At 38.7% G+C, this 23,837-nt stretch overlaps 1 protein-coding gene across 3 annotated transcripts in view; it reads right to left on the bottom strand.

The window, feature by feature from the left end:
* Positions 1-7,467: 7,467 nt before the first annotated feature.
* LOC144667961 (glucocorticoid-induced transcript 1 protein-like) overlaps positions 7,468-23,837 on the bottom strand; it is a 60,868-nt gene continuing 44,498 nt past the window's right edge. For all 3 annotated transcript variants that reach the window (XM_078529612.1, XM_078529613.1, XM_078529611.1), the window contains 5 exons: positions 18,706-18,822; positions 17,757-17,900; positions 14,951-15,170; positions 13,739-13,859; positions 7,468-12,153 (listed from right to left, as the gene is read on the bottom strand). In XM_078529612.1, the coding sequence (XP_078385738.1) occupies positions 11,793-12,153; positions 13,739-13,859; positions 14,951-15,170; positions 17,757-17,900; positions 18,706-18,822 (963 nt within the window). In that variant the 3' untranslated portion in view covers positions 7,468-11,792. The remainder of the gene's footprint in view (positions 12,154-13,738; positions 13,860-14,950; positions 15,171-17,756; positions 17,901-18,705; positions 18,823-23,837) is intronic.

Here is a 23,837-nt window from a genome sequence, read left to right on the forward strand (position 1 = left end):
GGACCTCTGTTAGACAGAGGTACTGAGGTTTATGGAACCAAGACAGGTCCATGGAGTTAAGCTACAAATCATTTATATACTAATTGAATGGCCGCCTAGTCTTGAGGGTGGGGTGAATGATTTAGTCCTGACCATAGAAATACATACATATAATTCATGGTCTTTGGATCACCTTTATAGTAGCAAATTACTACGCAATAGTAAGAGAGGAGGATTCTGGTTAAAATGCTAAGCTATCTCTATCTTCTACAGGCCAATTGTTCTTTAAGTCCTGTGTTTTCTGGATTTTACATCACAATAATTGACACTCATCATTTACAGTTTAATCTTGATCGTGTGCATAAGTATGAAACAGGCCTTCCATTTAGTTATAAAAATGTTCTAAGACTAATTATTCACCAATTGTGTAAAAAGTCTAACCGCAATGTAATGTATTTGAACAGTGGTCAGTCAATACAATAACAGTTACAATACCAGAAGATGCTGCAAAGCTGTTACAAAAACAGAACATGGCGGGGACACGGAGCAAGTTGGACATCGTTCATCTAGAAAATACAAATCAGCTACTTCTTGGAGTATAAACCATTTTTGTGGAATAGAGAAAGGGTTTGTACATGAAACATCAACTGGCTTGCATTTTTCTGAGGATGTCTCTTGACCAGCTGAGTACCTCCAGTACATCCGCTCAATGTGACATGCTATGGGTACACTGAAGCGACAATAAAGATTTCATAGCTTGGGAGCAGTTAAAAGTTAGTGCTTGGAAGATATGAGTGGCAACTGCACCAGTTGCTGATACAGGGCAAAATAATGACATTGTTTAACTTCATGAAAGGTTGGGACAAGATGGTTGGAAGCAGATTGCCTCCAGAAGTCCCGATGTACTGACCCATGGGGTTTGCACAGGAAATTTGAACTTCCAATGGGCAATTCCCCCGCTTCCCCGGACCTTTTGAAGAAGTCTCCAGCTCTGAGTTGGAGTTGGAGACTGCAGCCGGTTCTAACTTACTTACCTGATAGTTACCCAAGAAATGTTAGACAAAAATACTAGTCTAACTCCTAGGTAACTATACAACACACCTCTTGATTCCCCACCAACCTAACGTGATTATTCCCCACCACCCGACTCCTCCCCCTCCCAATAACCCTCAACCTGACCTGGTAAGTCCTCACCACCTGACTACCCCCCACCTCGACCAGACCTGACCAACTCCCAACCTGACAACCCATCCCAATCCAGCTACCTCTCCGACCCACCTGCCACCCAATCCACTTACCTCAACCAACTACCCACCCAACCCATTCATTAACATTCGCACTGGACACTTAAACCTACCTTAAGGCAGCTAGTGCCCTAAAAAGGGGAAATGGCCTCTGCGCTGATTCCCTTTGCTGCTCTCTGCGAGGATTCTGCACTGAGGGAGCTTTCCTGCATCATGGATCGGAAATCAGAGCCTTTCCAACGTATGCAGGTTAAGTGGGTTGTTTGTTGTCCGATCAGCTTTGGACACGCATGTTCAAACTCTGATCGGAAGTTTTGGGCCTTCATACCAAGATTTGTAAGAGATTCATAAGACAGCAAGAGAAACATGTTTAAACAGAAGGCTGAGAGATTGCATTCTCAACATTCAAGATTAACATTAGATCAGTGGATGAAAAAAACGGAATGAGAGATGTGTGAACAAGATGGGTAAATGTGCTTGGACCATTTTCTCAAGGAGGGTAAATGCCATCACAGACTGCTGGGCAAACGGCCAATTTCTATGTTGAAACTTACATCAATAACTAGGTGTCTTCATGCAATGTAACTTTAGCTTGGACATTGTCCACCGGACTATGTTATTACATAGTACAAACTCAAATAAATCTGTCCAACAGCAGAATCTCAGTGGAGGTTAAGTTGATGGCAAACAGTCCAACCAGTCTGAGTCATAGTTCAGAACATCTCGGCATGAAAAAAAAAAACTTCATTCAGCCCACATGAAAGATGCAGGGGCAAACCTCTGAAAGAGAGTTGTGGCCAAAATACAATGGAATAGCTGCTGGGCAAGAAAAAAGTCTGAACCAACCTACCATTCGGGTCCCTGGAAAGAACAGTCAGCGTGATGGAAGGCATATTGCTTTGGAAATAACCCATTTGAAAATCTATATTTAGGAGCAGCAAATAAGCCCGGGATGCAGATTTGGAAACTGTGAAGGTCATAAGCTTCCCGCGAGAAAGCATAAGCCTGTATTCATTGTGCAGCTGATTGGGAAACTCAGAACTGGGATGTCAGGATCAGTACATTCAATCGAGTTGAAGAGATTCAAGCAGATATTGATGAAACTCAGCATCTCCAAAATTGGAACCTCCTGCAGTGGTTAGTTGTCTGATGTCCAATTATTGTCAATTAATAGTCAGTTTTGCTCAATTGAATCAGAGGATTGTGTTCAAGCCCCCAAAGGATTTGAGCACATAATCTAGGCTGAAACTGCAAAACAGTCCTGGGGACTGCTGTGTTCCTCAAAGCACCGTCTTTCTGACTAGATGTTGAATTAAGATAAGAGGGCAAGTATAATTGCTTTCAGGAATAGGTGGCTTCAAGATTAAATGTTTAATGAGGAACTTCAGAGCCAAGTCAATTCCCTGAGACAGGCTGATTGTTCAGTTATCTGTGCCAGAGCCACAGGACCTCAGGACAATGTCAATGATTAAGGAGTTAAGTTGTTTCACTCTTGAAAACCCAAGTAAAACCATAATTTGACACTGGGAATCTTCTGTTCGCTCCAAAAAAATTTACAAGCCATTACCCTGACAGGTATGTGGATAGTTTGTATTTATATAGCATTTTTAACATAGAATGTGCTGAGGCACTTTAGAGGAGCATTACAAAATAAAATGACAGCCACACAAATGATATTAGGGCAGATGACCAAAAGCTTGGGCAAAGAGGTATGTTTCAAGGAGCATCTTAAAAGGAGAAAAGCAAGGTAGAAGAGTTAGATAGGGAATTCCTGGGCTTAGGACCCAGGCAGCTAAAGGATCAGTCACCAATGATGGAATGATTAAAAATCAGAGATACTCAAGGAGCCAGAATCAGAGCGCAGATGTCTTGGGCGTTTGTGGGGCTGCCAAGAGAGGAGAAATTTTGAGGAGTGAGGCCATGGAGGGATTTACAAACAAGGATGAGAATTTTAAAGTTGAGGCATTGCTTAACCAGGAGCCAATGTAGGTCTGCGAGCACAAGGATGATGGGCAAATGGGACTTGGTACTTGTTAAGACTCAGGCAGCAGAGCTTTGAATGACAAGAAGTTTACTGGCATGCAACGAGATGCTTAGTGTTGGTAAAGTGTAACTTTGGCTATAGTTAACCTCTGGCATATGCACAAGTGGATGCTTTTAGCCTTTGGCTCTTAATAAAAGGCTCTATATTTTTAAAAATGTGATACATTCTTAAAAGGGGTGGGGTAAAAGTGAGGTTAAGATATCAATTTGAGTGTGCTCTTGTTCCAAGTCGAAATCAAAACTCTACTAGTGTGGGTGTCACAGTAGTTTGGTTTCAAGGCTCAAACTTGAGTTCCGGTGCAGGTCAAGCCTCTGGCTGACCGGAAAAATATTTTTATCCATAAATTACTGGAAAATAAAATTGCTACCCAAAACTGTGATTTCATTTGTTTTGCTTCTGCTTACTACTTACCTGTAGATTTAACTGTTCATTTATCATCTGAGACAATTGGATACAATGACATACATTTTGCATGTGAATTATTTTTTTTGAGTGATCCATGTGCATAAGATTGAGATTTTTGGTACACACACTGATGTCAGTTCTGTTCAGGATATATAACTTTTTGCCCCCACTTTTGTCACTCCAGGCCAGCATTAGTCACTCCCAAGTCAGGTATAGTATGAGCCAAGTGAACGTGAAGGACCTTGACTTCTGTCCCAACATATTTTTCTAACTTCCTGACCAATGTGAATTTTTCCATTACTCACAGCAACCACCCTTCCAGTATCCAAAAGGAAATTGTCTAAATTAATGAGTGGATTGTTGCAGTTTTATATTGTGAACTCCATCCCATTTGGAACGGGGTTGAATCAGCTGAAACACTTTCTGTAAAGTGGAGGGATTTCCATCCATCAGTCTGGGCTGAAGTTCAACTTACAAAAAAAAGTTTAGATAAAATGTTGTTCTATGCAGCAACAGCACCCTAACCCTGAAATTAACAATGTTTTGTTTTTTTAATAAGGAGGGAACAACCTTCAAACAATCACCACCTGCTCCATTAAAATTACAACAGACCCAACCCACAAGAGCCTACTCCTCACTTGATGAAGACATAACCAAAAGGTGCATACCCCTGTGCTTGTGCTGCTGCCTCCTCTGCAAAAACACATTTTCCACACTGCCTGCAGGGACCTGCAATTCAATAGAACACTTGCATACTAGAGTGGGAGCCCTTCAATAGTGATGATGTTTTTATTTTTAAGTGAATTAATAGTAAAGTAGCCACATGTTTGTAACTTTGCTAGCATGCAACAAAAACCTCAACAAATTCAAATGAAGATTTATTACTATGGTGGTGTTAGGTTACCATTAGCTGAGTGGAAAACATCACCTTGCCACAATACAGATTGAGGTAACTACAGACCTTAAAATTTGCTGAAAGATCGGATTTTAACCTGCGTTTCACAGCTATATGATTGTTCAGCTGATCCAAGCAGCCTCCTGAACAGAGAAATATGGCCCACAAGAAATAAAATACCGAGTGCCCATCAGATTGAATGGGGCTGTGATCAGGTGACACTCATTGCAGCACACACAACTTTGCTAGATTCCTCATCTGGAAGATGTTCTGCAGAAAATAAAACATCCTGTTTGGAGAAATCAGGGAAGAAATGGTTGCGAAGGGGGGATGGCAAGATGGAAAGAAGAGGGAAAATAAATGCAATCCTTCCCAAAAATGACAGTGTCATACTGCAGGTGCATTTTCCACCCCTCCACATAACACTGTGTTCAAGATAATTGGTTTCGAGGCCTCAGCCATGGTCTTTCTGAAACCAATGTGCAGGGGGTGCTGGCTGGGTCAACAGGTTTTCACTTCCTTCTTATAGGGAAACACCTGGATTTTACTTGGCCCTTTTTATGTGCAGGGTTATGATACTTAGGATTATGGAAATCATGAAGTCATTCCCCTCATGGGAATTTGCAATTGGGGGTGGGGGGAGGTGGAGTCATTGGCAGGGAAAGAGATCAAATTTGAACTGACAGCTTTTTTTTTATCAACATATTACAAAACATGTCAAGACAATGTTTTTATAGGTTTTCACACTTTGTAAGTTTAAGGAAGTCTCTGGAAATGCATGCAAATAAAACCATTACTGTTTAAATTTGCATGAACAGCAATATTAAGGGATATAATTCGTAAAGTATTCAAATGTGCATGTCCATAAACACTTAAATATCAGAAGTATAAACAAAATTGTTGTTTAAAAGTAAAACCATGCAACAACCCTCCAGAACGTCACATGGAAAACTTGGCTTCTTGGGCACGATGGAAATGGCCAAGAATGGGAGGGTGTGTTATTGCAAACAATTTACTAAGAAAACTTTATTTGAAATGTATATGTCCTCTCCTTCGCCAATATTGCTACAAGTAGATCCTATGCCAACAACAAACTACTGAGGGATTTTAAGATTTGAATGGCCTCCCCCCTATGTGTAATTGGGCAGTTTCACTTACTAATAGCAAACACTAATCAAAGGCCACACATCCACTGTACTGTGCAATTTCTTTTTACACGCCACAAATTCTCATCCATCACTTACCACGGATCCTTTCAAAACAAGGCAGCATATCTTGCATATTGTGAATCATAATTAAGAAGCTCTCATGGATTTAACCCTGATGGATGTTGGGAGCAAAATTGAGAAATTGTATAAGGTTTGCCACAGACGAGTTCTGCAGCTTAATGCATGTCCCAATAATCCAGCAAGGTGGAACATTTGGATTTCTGCAGGCAAAGAACATATAGCTCCAGCAATGATAGTCTAGCAAAGAGTACTGACTTAACCCCAACAGCTCTGCTCCAATCCTGGAGATAACAAATCAGCTTAAATGTTCCCTCATCCTCTTGAGGTGAGGCAATCACATGGCATCTGCCCACCTAACCCAGTTCAAACAAACTACATCGACAATATCTTTCGTAACTGTTCAAAGGGGGATATTTAATAGCCTGTGATTATTCTTCTAAAAAGGAGCCATGGTAAATGGATACAATTATATAATGGGAGAAACATTAGTGAGACCTAGAGATTGTGCAGCTTAGTGGAGGAGACACTTTTAGTTGGCTTTTGTCCAAGTAAACTACCCAATTAGATTTCAGAAAATGTCAAATTGCTAGTGGAAATTTATGGTCATGTTTGGTCTAGCAGCAATTAAAATCAGATCAACTAAATCTTAAAATCCCATGGGAGTGGTAGAGTTGTTGGGATGGGTCTTACCATCAAGACATATCAGCAAAGGAGAGAGCAAATATACTTTTAACTGTAGTTCCATCCATGAGATTTGTAGAGCAGACAATGCTCATTCTATCCACTAAACTAAATAGCCTGGTCCTGGAAGGGAGAGTTTAAAACCAAACAACAACAGGATTGTTTCTGCAACGTTGTGTGGTATTTTAACTTGAACAGCTGCACGATCCCTAAAAGCTGCTTGCAAATATCAGAATGGGATATCAAAACAAAAACTCATGTTAATTAACTGAACACAAGTGCATGCAAACCCAAAATTCAGTTCAGTAGTTGCGCTGTAGAGTCTAGGAAACACTTTCTTGCTGAAGAGACATGAGTGCAAAACAAAGTTTCGATAACATCAGGACAGGATCACAAGAATACCAATTGTAAAGGGAACAAAAATTTATAGTGTCGAGAAGGGAGTGTTGATTGGTTGCCAAGTGGACTCTGATTGGTAAAGGCATTACCAGGAGAATGCACCAGCTAACAGTTAACTGCCAAGCTTTTGTTTAAGTTCAAACCAGGCAGATCCATTTTCATTTAACAAAGGCTTGGCAGTTAACTGTTCCCTGGTGCATTCTCAATGGCAACATCTCTACTTGCCAACTAATTAGCATTCTCTTCTCATGCAGTATAAATTGTTGTTCCCTTTACAATTTGTATTTTTGTGAATCTCTCCCAATTAGTGCAAGATGACAAGCTTCAACAAGCATGTCTTCTTTCAGCAATACTCTAAGTTCTGTACTACCAAATGGCTATTTGCATTCTCGTTTCTGTGTAGCAGAGCTAGGTGTTGAACATGTGGTGCAGCAGAGAATCTTACTTTAAAGATTGTAAAATTCTTACAGGGCAAATAAATCCAAAGTGAATTGTAACCTATATATTCCACTATGTCTACAGACATCAGTGAATAAAGTTCAAGAGTTGGAATGATTTTGCTTAATGAAAATAAGGACAGAACACAACAGGTTTGCAATGGAAATTGGCACTTTTATTTTTGTATTTTCTGAAACTGAACCTACTTCTTTTAAAAAAAACACACACAAATCCACACGCTAAACACAGCTCATGTGGTCAATACATTTGTCCAAGCTTAATGTTCTGAAACATATGTACAATGTCAACCAAACCCCCAAATAGTGTGTATAAGACAAAATAATCCTACAAAAAGATACAATCCCAGGCCAATTCAAATCTTTAAATACAAAACTGGTGTTACATTAACCAATTTGGTCAGCAATTTACTCATAACATTCACGTGGTATTATCTGCAGTTGTCATAACAGTTCATTCTGATCAACAAATACACAATAGAAAACGCAATAGTTATAATTCTTCAGATATGTTAATTTTGTTTCTCAATGTGGATACACATTTCAGTGACTAACAAAAGGAAATGTGTCATGGTAGAGTGTTTTAAAGGCAGAGGAATGCTATGCCTACAATGCCTTTGCTTTATAAGATCAGCTACGCTAGCTGGTTCCACTTAAGTTAATTTATTTACAAGGGTCATACAGATTTTTTTTTGCTTTGAATTTTTATTTGCTTGATTCTCAAGTTCTAGTAACCACTCTGATTTCTTTTTGGAAAGTACAATTTAAGCAATAATTGTATAAGCCAAAAGTGATTGTGAGGTTCTTTTGTTTTAAAAGGAGGCAACACAGGAAAAAAAGGAGTGACATTTGATCTAGATTTTAAAACATGGCTATTGCAAAAATTCAACAGTAAATTCAATCAAAGATTAAAGCAGCAGGAGAAAAAATAGTTCTACCTTGTTCTACCATAGGTGCAGTTGTTCTTCAAGACTTCAAAAAGTTGAGGTCCATTTAATACTGTTACAGTACTTAGCTTCTACCACCAGAAGGTGCTAGTTCACTTCATAAATGGGACAGTGTTTATTGCTACTCCCAAAAGATGCATTTCTCTAAATCATGGTAGCTTCTCCAACAGTAGATACCACAACATTGCAATTTAAACTCAAAATCTTCACTGGTCCAGATGCAATGTCTCATTTTACTACAAATTTGCATCACTGTAAAAAATGGTTTTAAGACATAGAAACAAAAAACTGGTAGTTATAAAATGGGAGTCAGGCTGGCAATATGACTTATTTCACAAATGGTGAAGAGGAAGTAAAATCAGCTTTAGAGATATTGTCACATTACTTTTGACTTCATGCAACTGGTGCAAAATATGTGAAGCAAAGTTCTTCTGGAACTACAGAACCTTGTAAAGTCAAGTTAACGTTTTTAATGTTGTGTGGGCTAGAGCCCTCACAATAAGTATGCATTTGTAGAGATTGTTGTTGCTAGGCAGAACGTGACCTCCTCCAATGGCAATACAAAAATCAATATATTTCCTACAGCTCTAGAAGACATGTAAATTCTACCTACCAACCAATTTAAGTTAAAATTTTAAATCTGTTAAACCTTCATTTTTTTTTTCCCTGTTAGATTTGTTGCTTGCAACAATGCAATGTACAGAAGACTATTGAAACGATAATTAAATGAGACATGACCAAGTGCAAACAGAATTTATCTTAAGAGTTGCACAATATTTTACTTTGGACTACAGTATACTGAACTCCAGAACCAAACAAGGAGGTCAAGTTTCAACTGAAAGCAAAACTAAAATGGCACTCCAGACATTTGGTTCATTGTAAAAGAATCGAGGAAACAACTGCCACAATTACACTTGACACATTTTTAACGAGTGTAGCCTGTGCCAATATTGGGAATTGACAGCCATTTTATTTCACAAATATGCATCCTATAACCAATACCTTTGGGGGGAAGGTGGGGGGGGCGGGGGGAAGGAAGTAAATGTATGCAAGGGATAAATATCAACTTCAAATAGCATGGTGTTTCACTGAACCTCCAAAGTGCAATTTGATAATTGCACTGCACTGTTCAATTTAATATCAAGCTTCTTTCAAAGCAGTGTCAAAGGTCATGATGAAGTACAAACCAATGTTAGGACACTTACTGTCTACGGTTTCACTGCATAGGTGATGGTAAACAAACAATTACAGATTGCACTGAAACTCAAAAATGCATGAGCAAAGAACACGCCATGACACAATTCTTTTGGGCACTCAATTTGTTTCTGAAACCATAATTTAACCACACAATCTTCAATGTGAGACAATAAGATTAAAAAATCTAAATGCTGGTGCTTTTACTTTGACAGGCTCTATATCAGAATATACCTGCAAATCAAACTGGAATGCAGAGGAGCTAAGCAGTTTTCTTCTTTAATACATATATATCTGTACACTTTGCTTTTAAGCTAGAGGTTTCAGATAGTTACTTTTTTTAATACCCAAGTTAGACCTTAAATGAAGCTAGCCCTTTAAATGGGTACATCAATTGTTTAAATAAATACCAAACAAAAAAATACATTTCTGTATATGTAAGCCCAGACTTATATTAAGTAAATTTAAAAATACATTTCAGTAGAAAAAGCATGTGAAACAGTGACAATGAGAAAAGTAAAGTCAAACAGATTGTTGTTAGACATAACGGGTGCAAATAAACCTTGTGCTTTTCACTTGTTCCCTCTTTGCCTCTTCAAAACAACAAACCAAACTATTCCGAGTAGTGAAATCAAATATACTGTTGAATTAAGCATTCATTTCAATCACTGATGCTAGATAGCTCAGAATTATTTTCAGTAAGGAATTTTCTGCTCAATGTTTAAAATCTTAAATTTTACTTCATTTAACTCAAGAATAGCAATTAGGTGCAGAATACGTCAGAACAGACGGGCTTAAATCTGAGTGGCTAATAGTTTTAAATGCGTCCATAAAAATTCCTCCCCAACATCTAGACAAAGTTCACAATGTGTTATTGAAGTTGGTTGCAGCAATCAATCTACAAAATACTTGAATATATAACATTTGGCCAGGAAATGTATTCTGTTGTGTAATATGCAATAGCAGAATGCAATATACACCATAGCACGAGTGCTGTGTCAAGGAACTGAAGTGTGTGTCAGTTAATTGCACAGGTTAGATCAGTATAACCGCAACACCAATTCAGATGTATTCAGATTGGCTCCCTAACTTGATTTTAAATTAGCCCAGTTACCTTTCACACATGTTTCATTTAACCTGAACCAATTAATTTAATCAATTCCCAATATTTCAGTTGTTAACCTGATAGATCTTTAAAATGAAGTTTTGACTTTAAAATACCCTCCTGCTCCTTTGTGGCATTATCAGAATGTTCCAAGGGCAATTCATTCCCATCCAGTCTCAATTAAAAAAGTGAGAAATGAGCAGTGATAATTTTGCTCAATATTGGATAAACAGGAATTTAGTTTCCCCTGTGGCATCTTCATTAATAGACTTAAGTTGTATCATTATACACCTTTTACCCATGAAAAGATATGAGTAATAAGGCTTTGAAGCAGATCAAACACCATTCACAGTTCAGTTTCTTTGCTGAGCTTATACAAGTGTCAGATTGGCAGGAAATATACTTGCTGCTACAGGATACTTACTAAATTCCAGTATTTCACTGCTCAATTGTTCAGCAGCACCCAATGGTCTATACTTGTACCAATTCTAATCAGTAACCCAGGATTTCTAATTAGACTCAATATTCTACAACCTTTAAATCAACAGCAGTTGCACAAGTCACCTTACAGTGTAGCACACTGCTTAAAAATGCTAAACCTAATGCTTTTCATAAAGTAAAGAGCAAGAAAGTTATTTTAGGAAAAAGCTTCCAATGTGCATTAATATATAAACAAATTTTCTAAATACTGTAGCAGTCTCACACACAAGGTACTATGAGGTTAAAAGCTGACTGAAAAAATACCCCAGCAAAAAGTGGCCAACGTTTAGAATGGTCCTATGTCTTTACATTTTTCCTTAAGGTAAGCTTGTGCTTATTGAAGTTGCACTTGCAACATTTGGGCTCAACCCAAGAAATAAAATGTACTGCTATGTTTAAAAGGTAAAAGAACTAGCAGACATTTTTGAACTTTATTTTAGCATATATATGCCTAGAATTTCTATTCACTTAAGGTGTTTGGAAGTTTGGTGCTAAACCATTTGCCTTCAGCATAAATATTTATAGGCAACCCTAACAGTCAGCCCTTTCTCCCCCTTAAGATGGATGCTTCACTTGTTGGTTTAGTACCAGTCTGTCTATATACAAAACAGTTAATCTGCATTCAAGATACAAATACATTACGGCTAATACAGCCAATACCGGTAGCATTTAACACCATAAACTTGTTAGGGGTAAAGTTGCAGTCAGCTATTTACCTATTGCAGGTTTGCCAGTCTAAATTACTAATGAGCTCTGGAAAAAGGCACCTTCTTCAGCCTGAGCAAGTTTCCAAGGATCAAACTGTAGAGGTTGTTCCTTAGAAAGCTCCGTAAAGTCTGTGGTCCCTGAATCCTCCGATGGTTGCTGGAATGAGACCTGAGTTGTAGTCTGGCAAGAGGTCAAAGTGCTTGGTGATACCCCTGTGCTTGGAGAGGTTGATGAAGCAGATGTTGGCAAGTGCCTTAATATTAAGTCAACAGTTGGTAAAAGAGGCTTAAGAATGTGGACTGGGCAGAAGGCAGAGCCAGTGGGGTTGAAATTAACTTTGTTTTTATCTGGACACGAATACAACAAAGCCTGCCCAAAGGAAATAGCCCTGAAAAAGAGTACACAGGATAAAGTCACAATCATATTTAATTGAACAGATTTGAAAGCATTTCAGCCTGGATAGAATTTCTTGCATTCAAGACGAAATCTGATAGATCATAATTTACATATTGAATTTATAAATTTAAATATTAGATTAAACTAAATTGTACCAAGGGTATTTTGTTACCAGTTCGACTCAGGGCTGTTAAGCATTAAAACTGCATTTCTGCAGCAAAGCAAACACATTTTAAAACTCCACAGCTTTACTCCTATTCTCACACTTGTAATGATTTTGTACAGCAACTGTTTAGAAATCTTAGGAGTCATTCAGAACTCCTTGCTCTTTACACTAAAGAAAGGCACAAAATATCCCAAAGTAACAATCATCTAAATCCTCTCCTAAAAAACAAGACTAGTTTGAGCATGTGATTTCACAGTCTCAAACCCATCTTGTCTTGCCTCTCTACTTTATATTTGATCCAATGACTTCAAAATATTGTCTTGCATCCAGACAAAAAAGGACTTTCAAAAGTTTTGATCCAAAGAAAATTAATTTAGAAGTGCCCAACTGTGTATATTACTTTACCAGACTTTGGACACTACACAACATGTTCAAAGGGCAAGGTACAACATTGAATGGTTTGCAAAACACTTTTAGATTTAAACCTTACTAATCCAACAGCCTTTCAATTCCAGTACCATTAAATGATGCATTGGTCACAGTGACCGTTCTGCTACAATGTGTACCTTGTTACAATAAGCTAGTTAGTTTGGAATTCAATCGGCCTACTGTTCCATGATCTGCACATTTCTAATATTCTGCACGTTGTATTTTATTTACTTGTTCATATTCTAGTGAAATATTGATTGCAGACTATAATCTGCAGTCTAAAGTAGGTTATCTAATCTATGACATTCAATATGGTTGAATTGTTTCTTTATGCAGCAGCAGAATTTTAAAAGAGGGATCATATGAGGCAGAACCTGACACTAAAGGGTCGGATAGAATGAGGCCCAAGTGCATTGAACAGAAAGCCTTCAGCTAAGCACCATTTTTGCCAACTTAATTTAACTAATGCAATGAAGCTCCTAAATTTCAGTAAAAGTGAGACAAATACTAATTCAATTCAAAACAAACATGGTGCCCCAAAACAGGTCACATTAGCTTCAGAACTTGGCTTATCAACATTGCCTGAACCAGGGCAGGGTTGCTTTTAGAGACAGATGGAGCAATACTTGGAAATTAATTCATCAGGGTAGGGGGGGTTTGTACACACAAGGGTGGTGTGCATTCAGGCATTTACACCAATTGCTACATAACTCCAACAGAGCCAAGGGCTCAAGATTTGAACAGGAAAAAAAGTGAATAAATGATCTATTAATTTAGAAATGTAAATTCAACTCAGGTACACAGTGAACATGCTTAAAATAAAATCAACCTTGAGCTTTGCTAACAATGTTGTGGAAGTTTGTAAGGAAAATTACATTTAGCTTAGCCAACTTGGATGACCATAAAATTAAATATTTTATCAGACTTCAAGTATTTTAACACTCAACATTGCCAACTGTTTAGCTGTACATCTTTTACTTACGGTGTTTCTTCAAATGCAGTCACCCGTTCACAGCCTTCTGGAGGCTCCCGCTTGAACATGTAGCTGTGGTTTGGTTTGGGAGAGGAAGCATACTTCAGGAGAGGGGAGCTTGTGCCACTATCTGTGTCATTGAAAAAGTGGAGGAAGTGACTTAGCAATGTTGGTTTCATAACCAAGACAGCTGGAATTCCAATTAGAGTTTTAGAAGTGAGAATATCCATGCTTTTGTTGAATGGTTCAACGGAGTCCAGAGAGGGGAAACAGTTCTAGGAATTGCATTAATGTACCTTTTAGAGGCAACCTAAGCAAATCAGGCCATATTTTTCTTAACTAAGCAGTTTTCCATATTTCTATATGGAACACCCTTCTTCAGAAGAATGAAATATCCAGCATAGCCCCAACGAAGAGGTCACCGAAAACTTTCAAGCATTGGGTCAATGCATGGCAAGATGTAAATTAACAGAGTGGCTCATTTAGCAACACTATTTAGTCTAATGTAATTTTACATTTTTGTTGGTTGACAATATCAATACATAACTGATCACCCAACCGGATTGCTTAAGTTTACAAAAATTAATGCTGTCAAAGCATTAATCGATACACAAATAGGAGATTAAATAAGGTCAAACTGTAGCTTGGAAAAGAGGATAAGAGTCCCTGCAAAAACCTGGAAGAAGCATACTGCAAAAGGAGTTAAGAGTATTAGGAGAGATTAATTTAGTATGCTTACTGCTAGAGAAAAGCTGCAATAGCAATTGACTCCTCAAAAGGACAGCAATGTGAATAGTCTTGCACTCTGATTAGCCTAATTTGTATTCTTTCCTATGTTATTCAGTTTTTAAGTATTGTAGTCCATGCATTGCTTAAACCTGCATTGGATATCCTGCTATTTCAGGCTGGACAAAAATGCAAAATAAACTATCTGATCCCAGCCAGGGCTGCTATTGAGCTATACATCTTCGTCTTATGCACATCAGGCAAACATAGGATCAAGCTTGGTTCCAATTACCATTAAAGTAAAAGAAATTGCTGACATTCTGTAGCATTACAGAAAAATCATATGACCACAATGGTAGAAAACTACGTGGCCATACCCTGAGTCAACACCTCCAGGACGAAAGCGGTGGTAGGGGGAAGAAAAATTCAGCAACATTTTATTACAAGTGATTCAGATGGAAAAAAATCTCCCACATCTGTGCACTCTGATCTCACCTTTGTCCCGAACAAAAAACGATACATCTTCTATTATACAAGGCCCCTCTTCCTGGCTTCCATTTGGATACGAAGGAGAAGGGGATGGGGACGGATATGGAGAGGGACTACTATAGCCACTTGTCTGTTCAAGAGGGATAGGTGAAGGTTCACTCTGAGAACTGCTGCTGTGTCGTTGGGAAGGGAAGGGTGCCCTGTGCCCATCGGGTGCATCCATTATCTACAAAGCAGATACAGGAAAGAGGAAAATCAGGTGATTCAAGATAGAAGATTCCAAATCACAGCTCACAGATGTCTAATGAAGAATATAACAGTCCAATCCATCTTGCAGGTAAAATGTTTGGCTGCAGCAATTTCAACAAGGTTTATAAAATATGTATATATTAGTCTTATTTCACCCCACCCCCACTAGAGCTGTACCTTGTGTGTCCTGCCATCCATTCTTAATTAGCACATTCTCTTAGATAATATCACCACCTTCAACACCTCTTTGTTCTTTTGTCTGTGACATCTTTTGATTATCTGCTCCTATCACTGCTTGCTTGTCCCTACAACCAACCCCCCGCAACCCAACCTTAAACCAGCTTATATTTCACCCCTCTCCTAATTTTACTCAGTTCTGTTGAAGGGTCATGAGGACTCGAAACGTCAACTTTGTTCTTCTCCGCCGATGCTGCCAGACCTGCTGAGTTTTTCCAGGTAATTCTGTTTTTGTTTTGGATTTCCAGCATCCGCAGTTTTTTGCTTTTATTTATATATTTATAAAATATGAAACTGCTTGTGTTTGTTTTCAGCAATTGTTCATGTCAACCACATTCTGGGTAAATTCCTGTTGGCAGTCATAGCCACTGAACCAGCTTATCCTGCAATAACCACATCACTAACAAGATTTAAACAAATTAAATGCTCTTGCCCAAAAGCAGTGGATTAGCTTGCTTCAGCTGGTGGCATGCTCGTTGGCAAGTCTGAAGATTCGGAGCAATCCACACATCTATTTTGAGCTCTCAGTGCAAGAATGAGATGATGCTACATTTTTGGAGATGCTGTCCTTTAAGTGAGACTTGATACCAAAGCCCTGTTGTTCTTCCATTGCCTGAAGGGTTCCTGATGCTGTAGCCACTATTCTTCCCTTCAAATCAATACCTTCCAATCTTCCCTTCAATTAACAACCATTTATCTTATTACTGTGTCAGATCTGTGGTGTGAAAAATAGCTGCTGCGTGTGTCTTAGTCACTGCAAATTAAACTGTTGCATATGAAGTGCTTCCTTTGGATAAAGTCAAGATGTGAAAACATGGTATACAGAAGGCACTTCTCCATCCTATCAAACAGATTTTGTTTAGACTAACTGAGCAAACATTTAAACCTATAAGCCATAAAAAGTTGAACTTGGGTGACTTGTGATTACATTTAGTTGAACTTGAAATTCCACTAAAATATAAGAACCCGTTAATTTTTGAATACAGATAACAAAGAAATTGAAGTATTTCCTTGCAATATAAACAAATACACGAGTTAATTTGTGGACTAAATCCCACAAACAACAATGGAAATATATTTCTGGGTAGTCTGTTTTAGTAGCACGGCTAATGTTTCAATTCTGACCAGAACACTGGGAGAATGCCCATGTTTAGTTTTAATATCTCATTTGAAAGATGGCAACTAGACAGCATTGCATCAAAGTGCTGGCCTAGATTCTGCTCAAGCTTCAAGAGAAAAACTTGAACTCCATAACCTGTCTCAAGCCACAGAAATACCAACACCATGGCTCAGTTGTAGCATTCACATCATCAGTGCTACATGATCTTTTACATCCAAGTGCACAAGGTGACAGGGCCTCAAGTTTAATAGCGGATCTGAAAGACAACTCCTCCAACAATGCAACATTCCCACAGTATACTGAAGTCTCAATCTAGATTATGTGCTCAACCCCTGGAGCGGGGCTGGAGCCCTTAATTTTGACTCCTATAGCTGAGTGTTTTATTAATTGAACAAAGTTGACTCTTTCTTCCATGACCATTAATTAAGGGAACCTGACCATAGGTTTAATGGCCATGGGCAGAGGTTTAATAGTACCCAGTGAGCGTCACAGTTGAAGACAAATTCTATCCTCACCAGGCATCTGTGTGCGCACTTCCAGCAGGACGGGATTATAATTTTGGATGACACCAAGCTCAGCACTCACAACACAGAAAAAAATCTTGTTTTTGGGGAGGGGTGGGGAAGAAAGGGTGTTACTTGTCCTATCCCAAAATGTTCAAGTCCTCCTCCCCCATCTCCATCTTGCACACACCCCTCCAGCAACATTTTCAGGACAATTCCACAGACATCAGTAACCTTCAGCTATCTTGCACATATGTGAAGTGAATGTCAGCGTGCTGATCAACCATAGGAACATTGCAGCTGAATAGAAAACTTGTCTGCACACACTTCTTTGTAAAGGCTTACTGTACACCAAACAAAGCAATAGCTGTTGCTAATTTCTTCTTGCCTAGCTCAGGGACACTTAAGCCAATTTCAGTATACCTTGGCCTACTCCACTGCAATTCTTGCCAATACCAGCAATCAAACCAGGGACACCATCCTAGACTGATTAGCTCAGTAATGCAACGTACAATACATCTGACCTTCAATAATAAAGGGAACAAATTCTCATGCAAGTCATTTGAAATTCAAGTACACATTCAATGGGAAAGTTTTGCAGTTAGGACTGGATGTATGCATCAAGTCTAAAAACAATACTCGAGGGAAAATAGGAAAAACATTCAAGTGACTTAAATCAGAGTTTATTAACAACACTACCCACCCTCAGTAATTCTTTATCTCCAGATTCTTTAATAAACATTCCTTCAATTTCCTGATTTATTGCCTCCAAGCTGTTCCTCAGTCGTGGAATTAACTTTGTGATGGCGAGGTTTGCTGGCAGAATGGGTACAAACTTGGAAGGTCCCTTTCAAAAGTAAACGTCAAATTAGGTGAAAAAGCAATGCAAGGTCAATGAACATGAAAAGTTTACAGTTTTAAGTGCATAAATAGAATGGGTTGTTCATCCTCAGTGGGTCTATACTAAACATCTCTCCTTGGTCAAATATTCAAAACAAACATGCCCTTGGGGATCTTCCAATATTTATTTTTATGAACTATACTTTGCCTTTTATATCAGAGGGCAAACTTAATCTGACAAAACACTGTCATACATTTTAAGCCTCATCCATTCAAGAAGCATCATCTCTTCACCGAGGCAGTTACAAAACTGTAAAAAAAAGTCAAGACAGTGAGAAGGTAAAAATATGGTTTTCTGATATTTTTTAATGCTAGGAAGGTTGTGTGGGCTGACCATGAAAGTGGACAGAAGAAATAAAATGTTTAAAAGAGCAGGCTATCGAGATCTCAATCTCCCTCCGGGACGTGCTTATTTTATTTCACTTTAAAATAAGTAGCAAGCTAGAAATCTCATGTTACATTTCAATGCATGAGGTCTACAGCAGGCAGACTAATACCAGCTTGTTTGCTCTCAAACAATGCAGGTGCTTCAATTATTCAAGCACTGCCTTTAATAAGATGCCAACAGATCAATAGGAATATGGTTCTCCAATAGGGCACGAGACATGCAACTGTCCTATGACCATGTTCAAGGTTCAGGAAATAACGACCAGAATAGAGTACAACACAAGTTTGATTTATAAGCAATTTCAATTACTGCAGTTTTAAGCATGCCGATAATGGACAACTTCCATCCACAAAGAGCATTTTACCTGCTGTACCACGCCCATAGCAGCATGATCTCCATGCAGAGGTGACTGACGCTCTTTGTCCTTGCTGTGCTTCTTACTTAGTTTAGTGCGTTGGAGTTGCTGTCTGAGCTTTGCAATCTGGTCAGATGCCACAAAGGAAGAAAAATTAATGAACATTCTTCATTTCAACAACGCTTTTACTTCATTCTTCTTTACTAGCATTTTAAGATAACAATTTCCAATGAAAATACTGAAGTGGTTCTTGCAGTGTTCAAACATCAAGAGCAGCTTATAAGAAGCCAGCATTTAAAAAGAAACTGGAAAGAGTGGTTAGGTAGCCCTAGGCTTGGATTATAATATGAAGCAAGGAGTTCTATTATAAAAAACAAAGTCCTGAAAAAGCTCAGCAGGCCTGGCAGCACCTGTGGAGAGGGAAACAGAGTTAACGTTTTGAGTCAAGTACAACTTCTTCGGAACGGAAGAGAGCTGGAAATGTGATGGGTTTTATGCTGTTAAAAAAAAGGAGGCCAGGCAGAACCAAAGAGAAGGTCAGGGTTAAGTCAGAGGACAGGAGAGATTAAATGACAGAGGGCATGAAACAAAAGGCAAAGGAGGATGTAGTAAAGAAACAAAGCATTGGTTCAGAATACATGTTAATGGCAGAATAAAGGACGGCTCTGTCTGAAAGCAAAAACATGAAAAGGTACAAACTGGTACTTGGTTAAAAAAAAAAGAAATATCAAAATAGAGGACAGAATTCATGTCTGAAGTTGTTGAACTCAATATTGAGTCCAGAGAGCTGTAAAGTGCTGAATCAAAAGGTGAGGTGCTGTACCTCAAGCCTGCATTGGGCTTCACCGGTACATTGTAGCAGGCCAAGGACAGAATTGAGAGCAAGGTGGAGAATTAAAATGGCAAGCAACTGGAAGGTTGGAGTCATGCTTGCAGACTGAGCAGAGGTGTTCTGCAAAGCAGTCACCCAGTCTGCACTTGGTCTCTGCAATGCAGAGACCACCACATTATGAGCAGCAAATACAGTATACTAAATTGAAAGAAGTGCAAGAAAAGCGCTGCTTCATCTAGGAGTGCTTGAGGCCTTGGACAATGAGGAGAGAGGAGATAAAACAAGTGTTACACCTCCTGTAATTGTATGGGAAGATGCCTTCCTGTTGCTTGCCATTTTAAATTCACCACATCTTGCTCTCATTTTTGACCTCGGCCTGCTGTAACGTTCCAGTGAAGTCCAATGAAAGCTTGAGAAATAGCACCTCATCTTCTGATTAGGTAGGCACTTTACAGCCTCTGGACTCAAGATCGCGTTCAACAATTTCAGACATGAATTCTGTCCTCCATTTTTTTTTGCCAAGTGCAAGCCTGTATCTTGTTTTCACGTTTTTGCTTTCAGACAGAGCTGTCTTTTATTCTGCCATTAACACTCTGGACCAATGTTTTTTTCTTTACTGAAACCATTACCACTCCCTTAGCCTTTTGTTCCATGACATCTTTTGTCATTTAATCTCTCCTGCCCACTAACCTATTCCTAACTTTCTCTTTTGTCCTACCTGACCCTCCCCCATTTTTCAACAGCATAAAACTCATCACATTTCTACCTCTTTTCAGTTCTGAAGACTCATTGGGCTCAAAACGTTAACTCTTTCTCACTCCATAGATGCTGTCAGACCGGCTAAGTTTTTTCAGCAATTTGTTCCAGATTTCCAGCATCCACAGTATTTTTCTTTTATTCAAGGAGTTCTGTACAAAGATTAGACAACATAGTTATACAGAGATATGATATGGGAATAAACACCAAAATAAAATGCAAAGTACAGCTAGAAGAGATAAGCCATTAGCAAGTCACAAAACAAAATATGGATGTCATATTTTGTTAATAGCCTTTATTTACTATATCTGGCAGTTTAAAGATGCAACTGCTTTTCATTTAGCACGCAAAACAAACGAATGCTTTATGTTCAAGTTTTGAAAGCTTGGCTCTGCATTGTTTGTGACAAAACACTTCGAAGATTATGGTGAACAGGAACTTCATTTTTAAAAAATGTGAATGAAACTCAAATTAAAGACTACATAAAAACAGCATTTAATTGTAGCCTTTGTATTTAAGTCAAGACATGCTGTGATGAGTGGCCAAATTAAAAAAAGAGTTTTCAAAGGTCTTTGTTGGGGTGAAAATGTAAAGGAATTGGGTATGTGCTAGCATGTAGCTGCAGTGATCTAACTTGTACCATTTGAAAAAAAAATCCTTTTTAACTCATCCTAAGGAATCTCAATTTGCTCAGTGTTTCCAAAAACAACTTTTCCACTTTGTAGTGAACACCAGGATGACAGCCCAAGGCAGGTCTAGGCTTCAACAGGGTCCTATGCATTTTTGTTAGCAGCAATGCTTTGAGCACTTTCCAAAAACCCATGACAATCAATAACAAGTATGTTTTATCTGTTGAATGTCAGTAATAGTGAAATTTATTTGGCTGCTTCTATGAACAAATTGCATTTATGTAGTGCCTTCCATGATCGCAGAGCATCCTAAAATGCTTTATAGCCAGTGAAGTATTTTAAGGGTAGTTACTGGTGTAACATAGGAAAAAAAGGCAAGCAATAGTCCCACAAACCGCAATGAATTAAGTGACCAGATAATGTTTAAACGACTTGCGCCAAGGGTAAAATTATGACCACACCACCATGAAAGCCCCCCTGCTCATCTTCAAATAGTGCTATTTTTGTATTTACCCAAAAGCGCAGACAGACTTGGTTTAATATCCCAGCTGAAATGTGCAATCTCTCATAGCAAAGCACTCCCTCAGTACGGCATTGAAGTGTCAGCCTAGATAATGTTCTCAAGTCTCTGGAACAGGATCACAACCACCTTCAAGGGCAATTAGGGATGATCAACAAATGCTGGCCTTGCCAGCAACACTCATCCCATGAAAGAATAAAAATGGGCTTGAACCCATGGCCTGTTGACTAAGGTGAGTGTGCTACCACTGAGCCAAGGTCAATACCTATCGCATATTGTGATTTGTGTACAACCGAGTATTTCTCTCCGCTTGGGAGGATTAGTACACATCTTCCTGGCTGTCCTTGAAAACAGCAACAAGATCTGACTGCAATTTCTTCTGAAATGAATATGTGCAACTTTAGATTTCATACAAAAGTTTTGGTCCAACTGGAGTTCCTTCTTTGCGTCAGCAATGTTGACACCATGCTTTGTATGTGCGATGATGCAGATTAGAGGATTGCCACAGCTTCCAGTGGATTACTACAAATTGATTTTTAAACATACAAATCCTTCCATATATTTTTAATCAATCCAAGGATTAATTTGCTACACTTTCAAAAACATATTTCCTTCCACAAAAGAGAGACCTTCCATCATTCCATTACTTCTCATACAATTCCCCAACAGATATGTCTTGGCCCAAGCTGCCTTCAGATACATACACTAGCACAGGTATCTACAGTCACATTCCTCTCCACCACTGGAGAAGTGATTAATGACCATTTGCCAAGAGTGCTCTACACAGCCATAAATAACTAACTTGCATTTGTATAAATCTCTCAAACATCTCAAAGTACTTCACTACAATGAAATGTTGAGAAGTGCAGTCACTGTTCAGTAGGGCTTGCTTTTGAAACAGATAATTATAGTTAAACTCCCTGGATTTCCAGACACTGCTTGGAAAGAGCTTTAAAAAAAAAATCAATTCATAGTCCCACAAATATGTGAAGTGTCACTTTAATCTCAAGGGAAAGGGAGAAAAAAACCTGCACATCATGCAGTCACGTAAGCAGTCACAATATGGATAACTGTCAGAGCAATCCGCAGTCCTAATCGCTGCAGTAACAGACTCCTACTGGAAATATTTTTGAAGTGTAGGTGATAAAATAGTCATTACACACCAGACTTCATGGCCTTAGAAGATTTTAGTCATTGAACCAAGAAAGATGGTAATAACCAATTAAACACAAGCCAAAGTTGCCCATAAAACAAGTTGGGTGCGTTGCCCCTGCTGTTGCAAAGAACATTATTCCACATAGTTTTGTGAAACAGACACACTATGCTACTGAAATATTTAGGAGTGTTTAATAGATTTCTGGTGTAAGGAGATTTGCCAAAAAATATTTAATTCATGATGATGATGATCAGTTCCATGCAATAGTGTAAAATCACATTGCTGCACCACACCAAGCATAGGAAGGGTTTTTATCCAAGCTCAGTCAAAACTCCCAAATCAAGCAGTTATACAGGAAAGCAACAAGCAGAGGGCAGGAACATTGGTTATAGCTTCCCCAAATGACTCAGACATGGCCTATTTTAGTTAACCAATTGGCAAGTTGTCCTTTTGGCTCAAGGCCATGAAAAAAACAAAAGCTAAGTCCTCACCCACAAAATTGAAGTTATATTGGGGCCGATGCATTAATAGACCATACTGCAGTGGAACTATTTCAGGCCTCACACACAGGCAGCAGGCATCATTTGATCCAGTAAGAAGTCAGAAGGATTTATTCCCTCCCGATCAGAAATCCCAAAGTACAATCATGTACCCCAGTATCCAAGGATTAATTACAGTTCAAACATTAGACCCCCTCATCAGTAAGGCACAATGTCACAAAGTTGACTTGCAAGTATAACGCTCAGGGTTGCTGATTTCTAATACATAGGAATGAAAAGGAGTACCTGGTGCCTCTCAAATAGACCGGGCAGCCAGTTCAATCATCACAGGTTAAGCCAGAAAACAAACTGAACAGTGCACAACACAAATATGATAACCTTTTGGAAAAGGTTTGATTCAGATTCTAGTCTCAGCTATGTCACAGAATTATACAGCACGAAGTCATTCAGCCCATCATGCCTGTGCCAGCTCTTTTAAAGAGCTGCTCAACTAGTCCCATTCTTTTGCTATTTTGCTATTGTCCTGTAAATTTCTTTTCAAATATTTATCCAATTTCCTTTTGAAAGTTAATTAATTTGCTTCCACCACCCTTTCAGACAGTGCATTCCCAGATCACAACTCAAGTGTTGACAAATAAATTCTTATTACCCCCTCTGGTCCTATTGCCTAGTACCTCAACTGTGTCTGCTCTGGTTACTGACCCACCTTCCAATGTTAACAGTTACTACATCTAAGTCCTCAATTTTA

Source organism: Cetorhinus maximus, chromosome 25, assembly GCF_964194155.1.
Source record: "Cetorhinus maximus chromosome 25, sCetMax3.hap1.1, whole genome shotgun sequence".
Taxonomy (NCBI): Eukaryota; Metazoa; Chordata; class Chondrichthyes; order Lamniformes; family Cetorhinidae; genus Cetorhinus; species Cetorhinus maximus.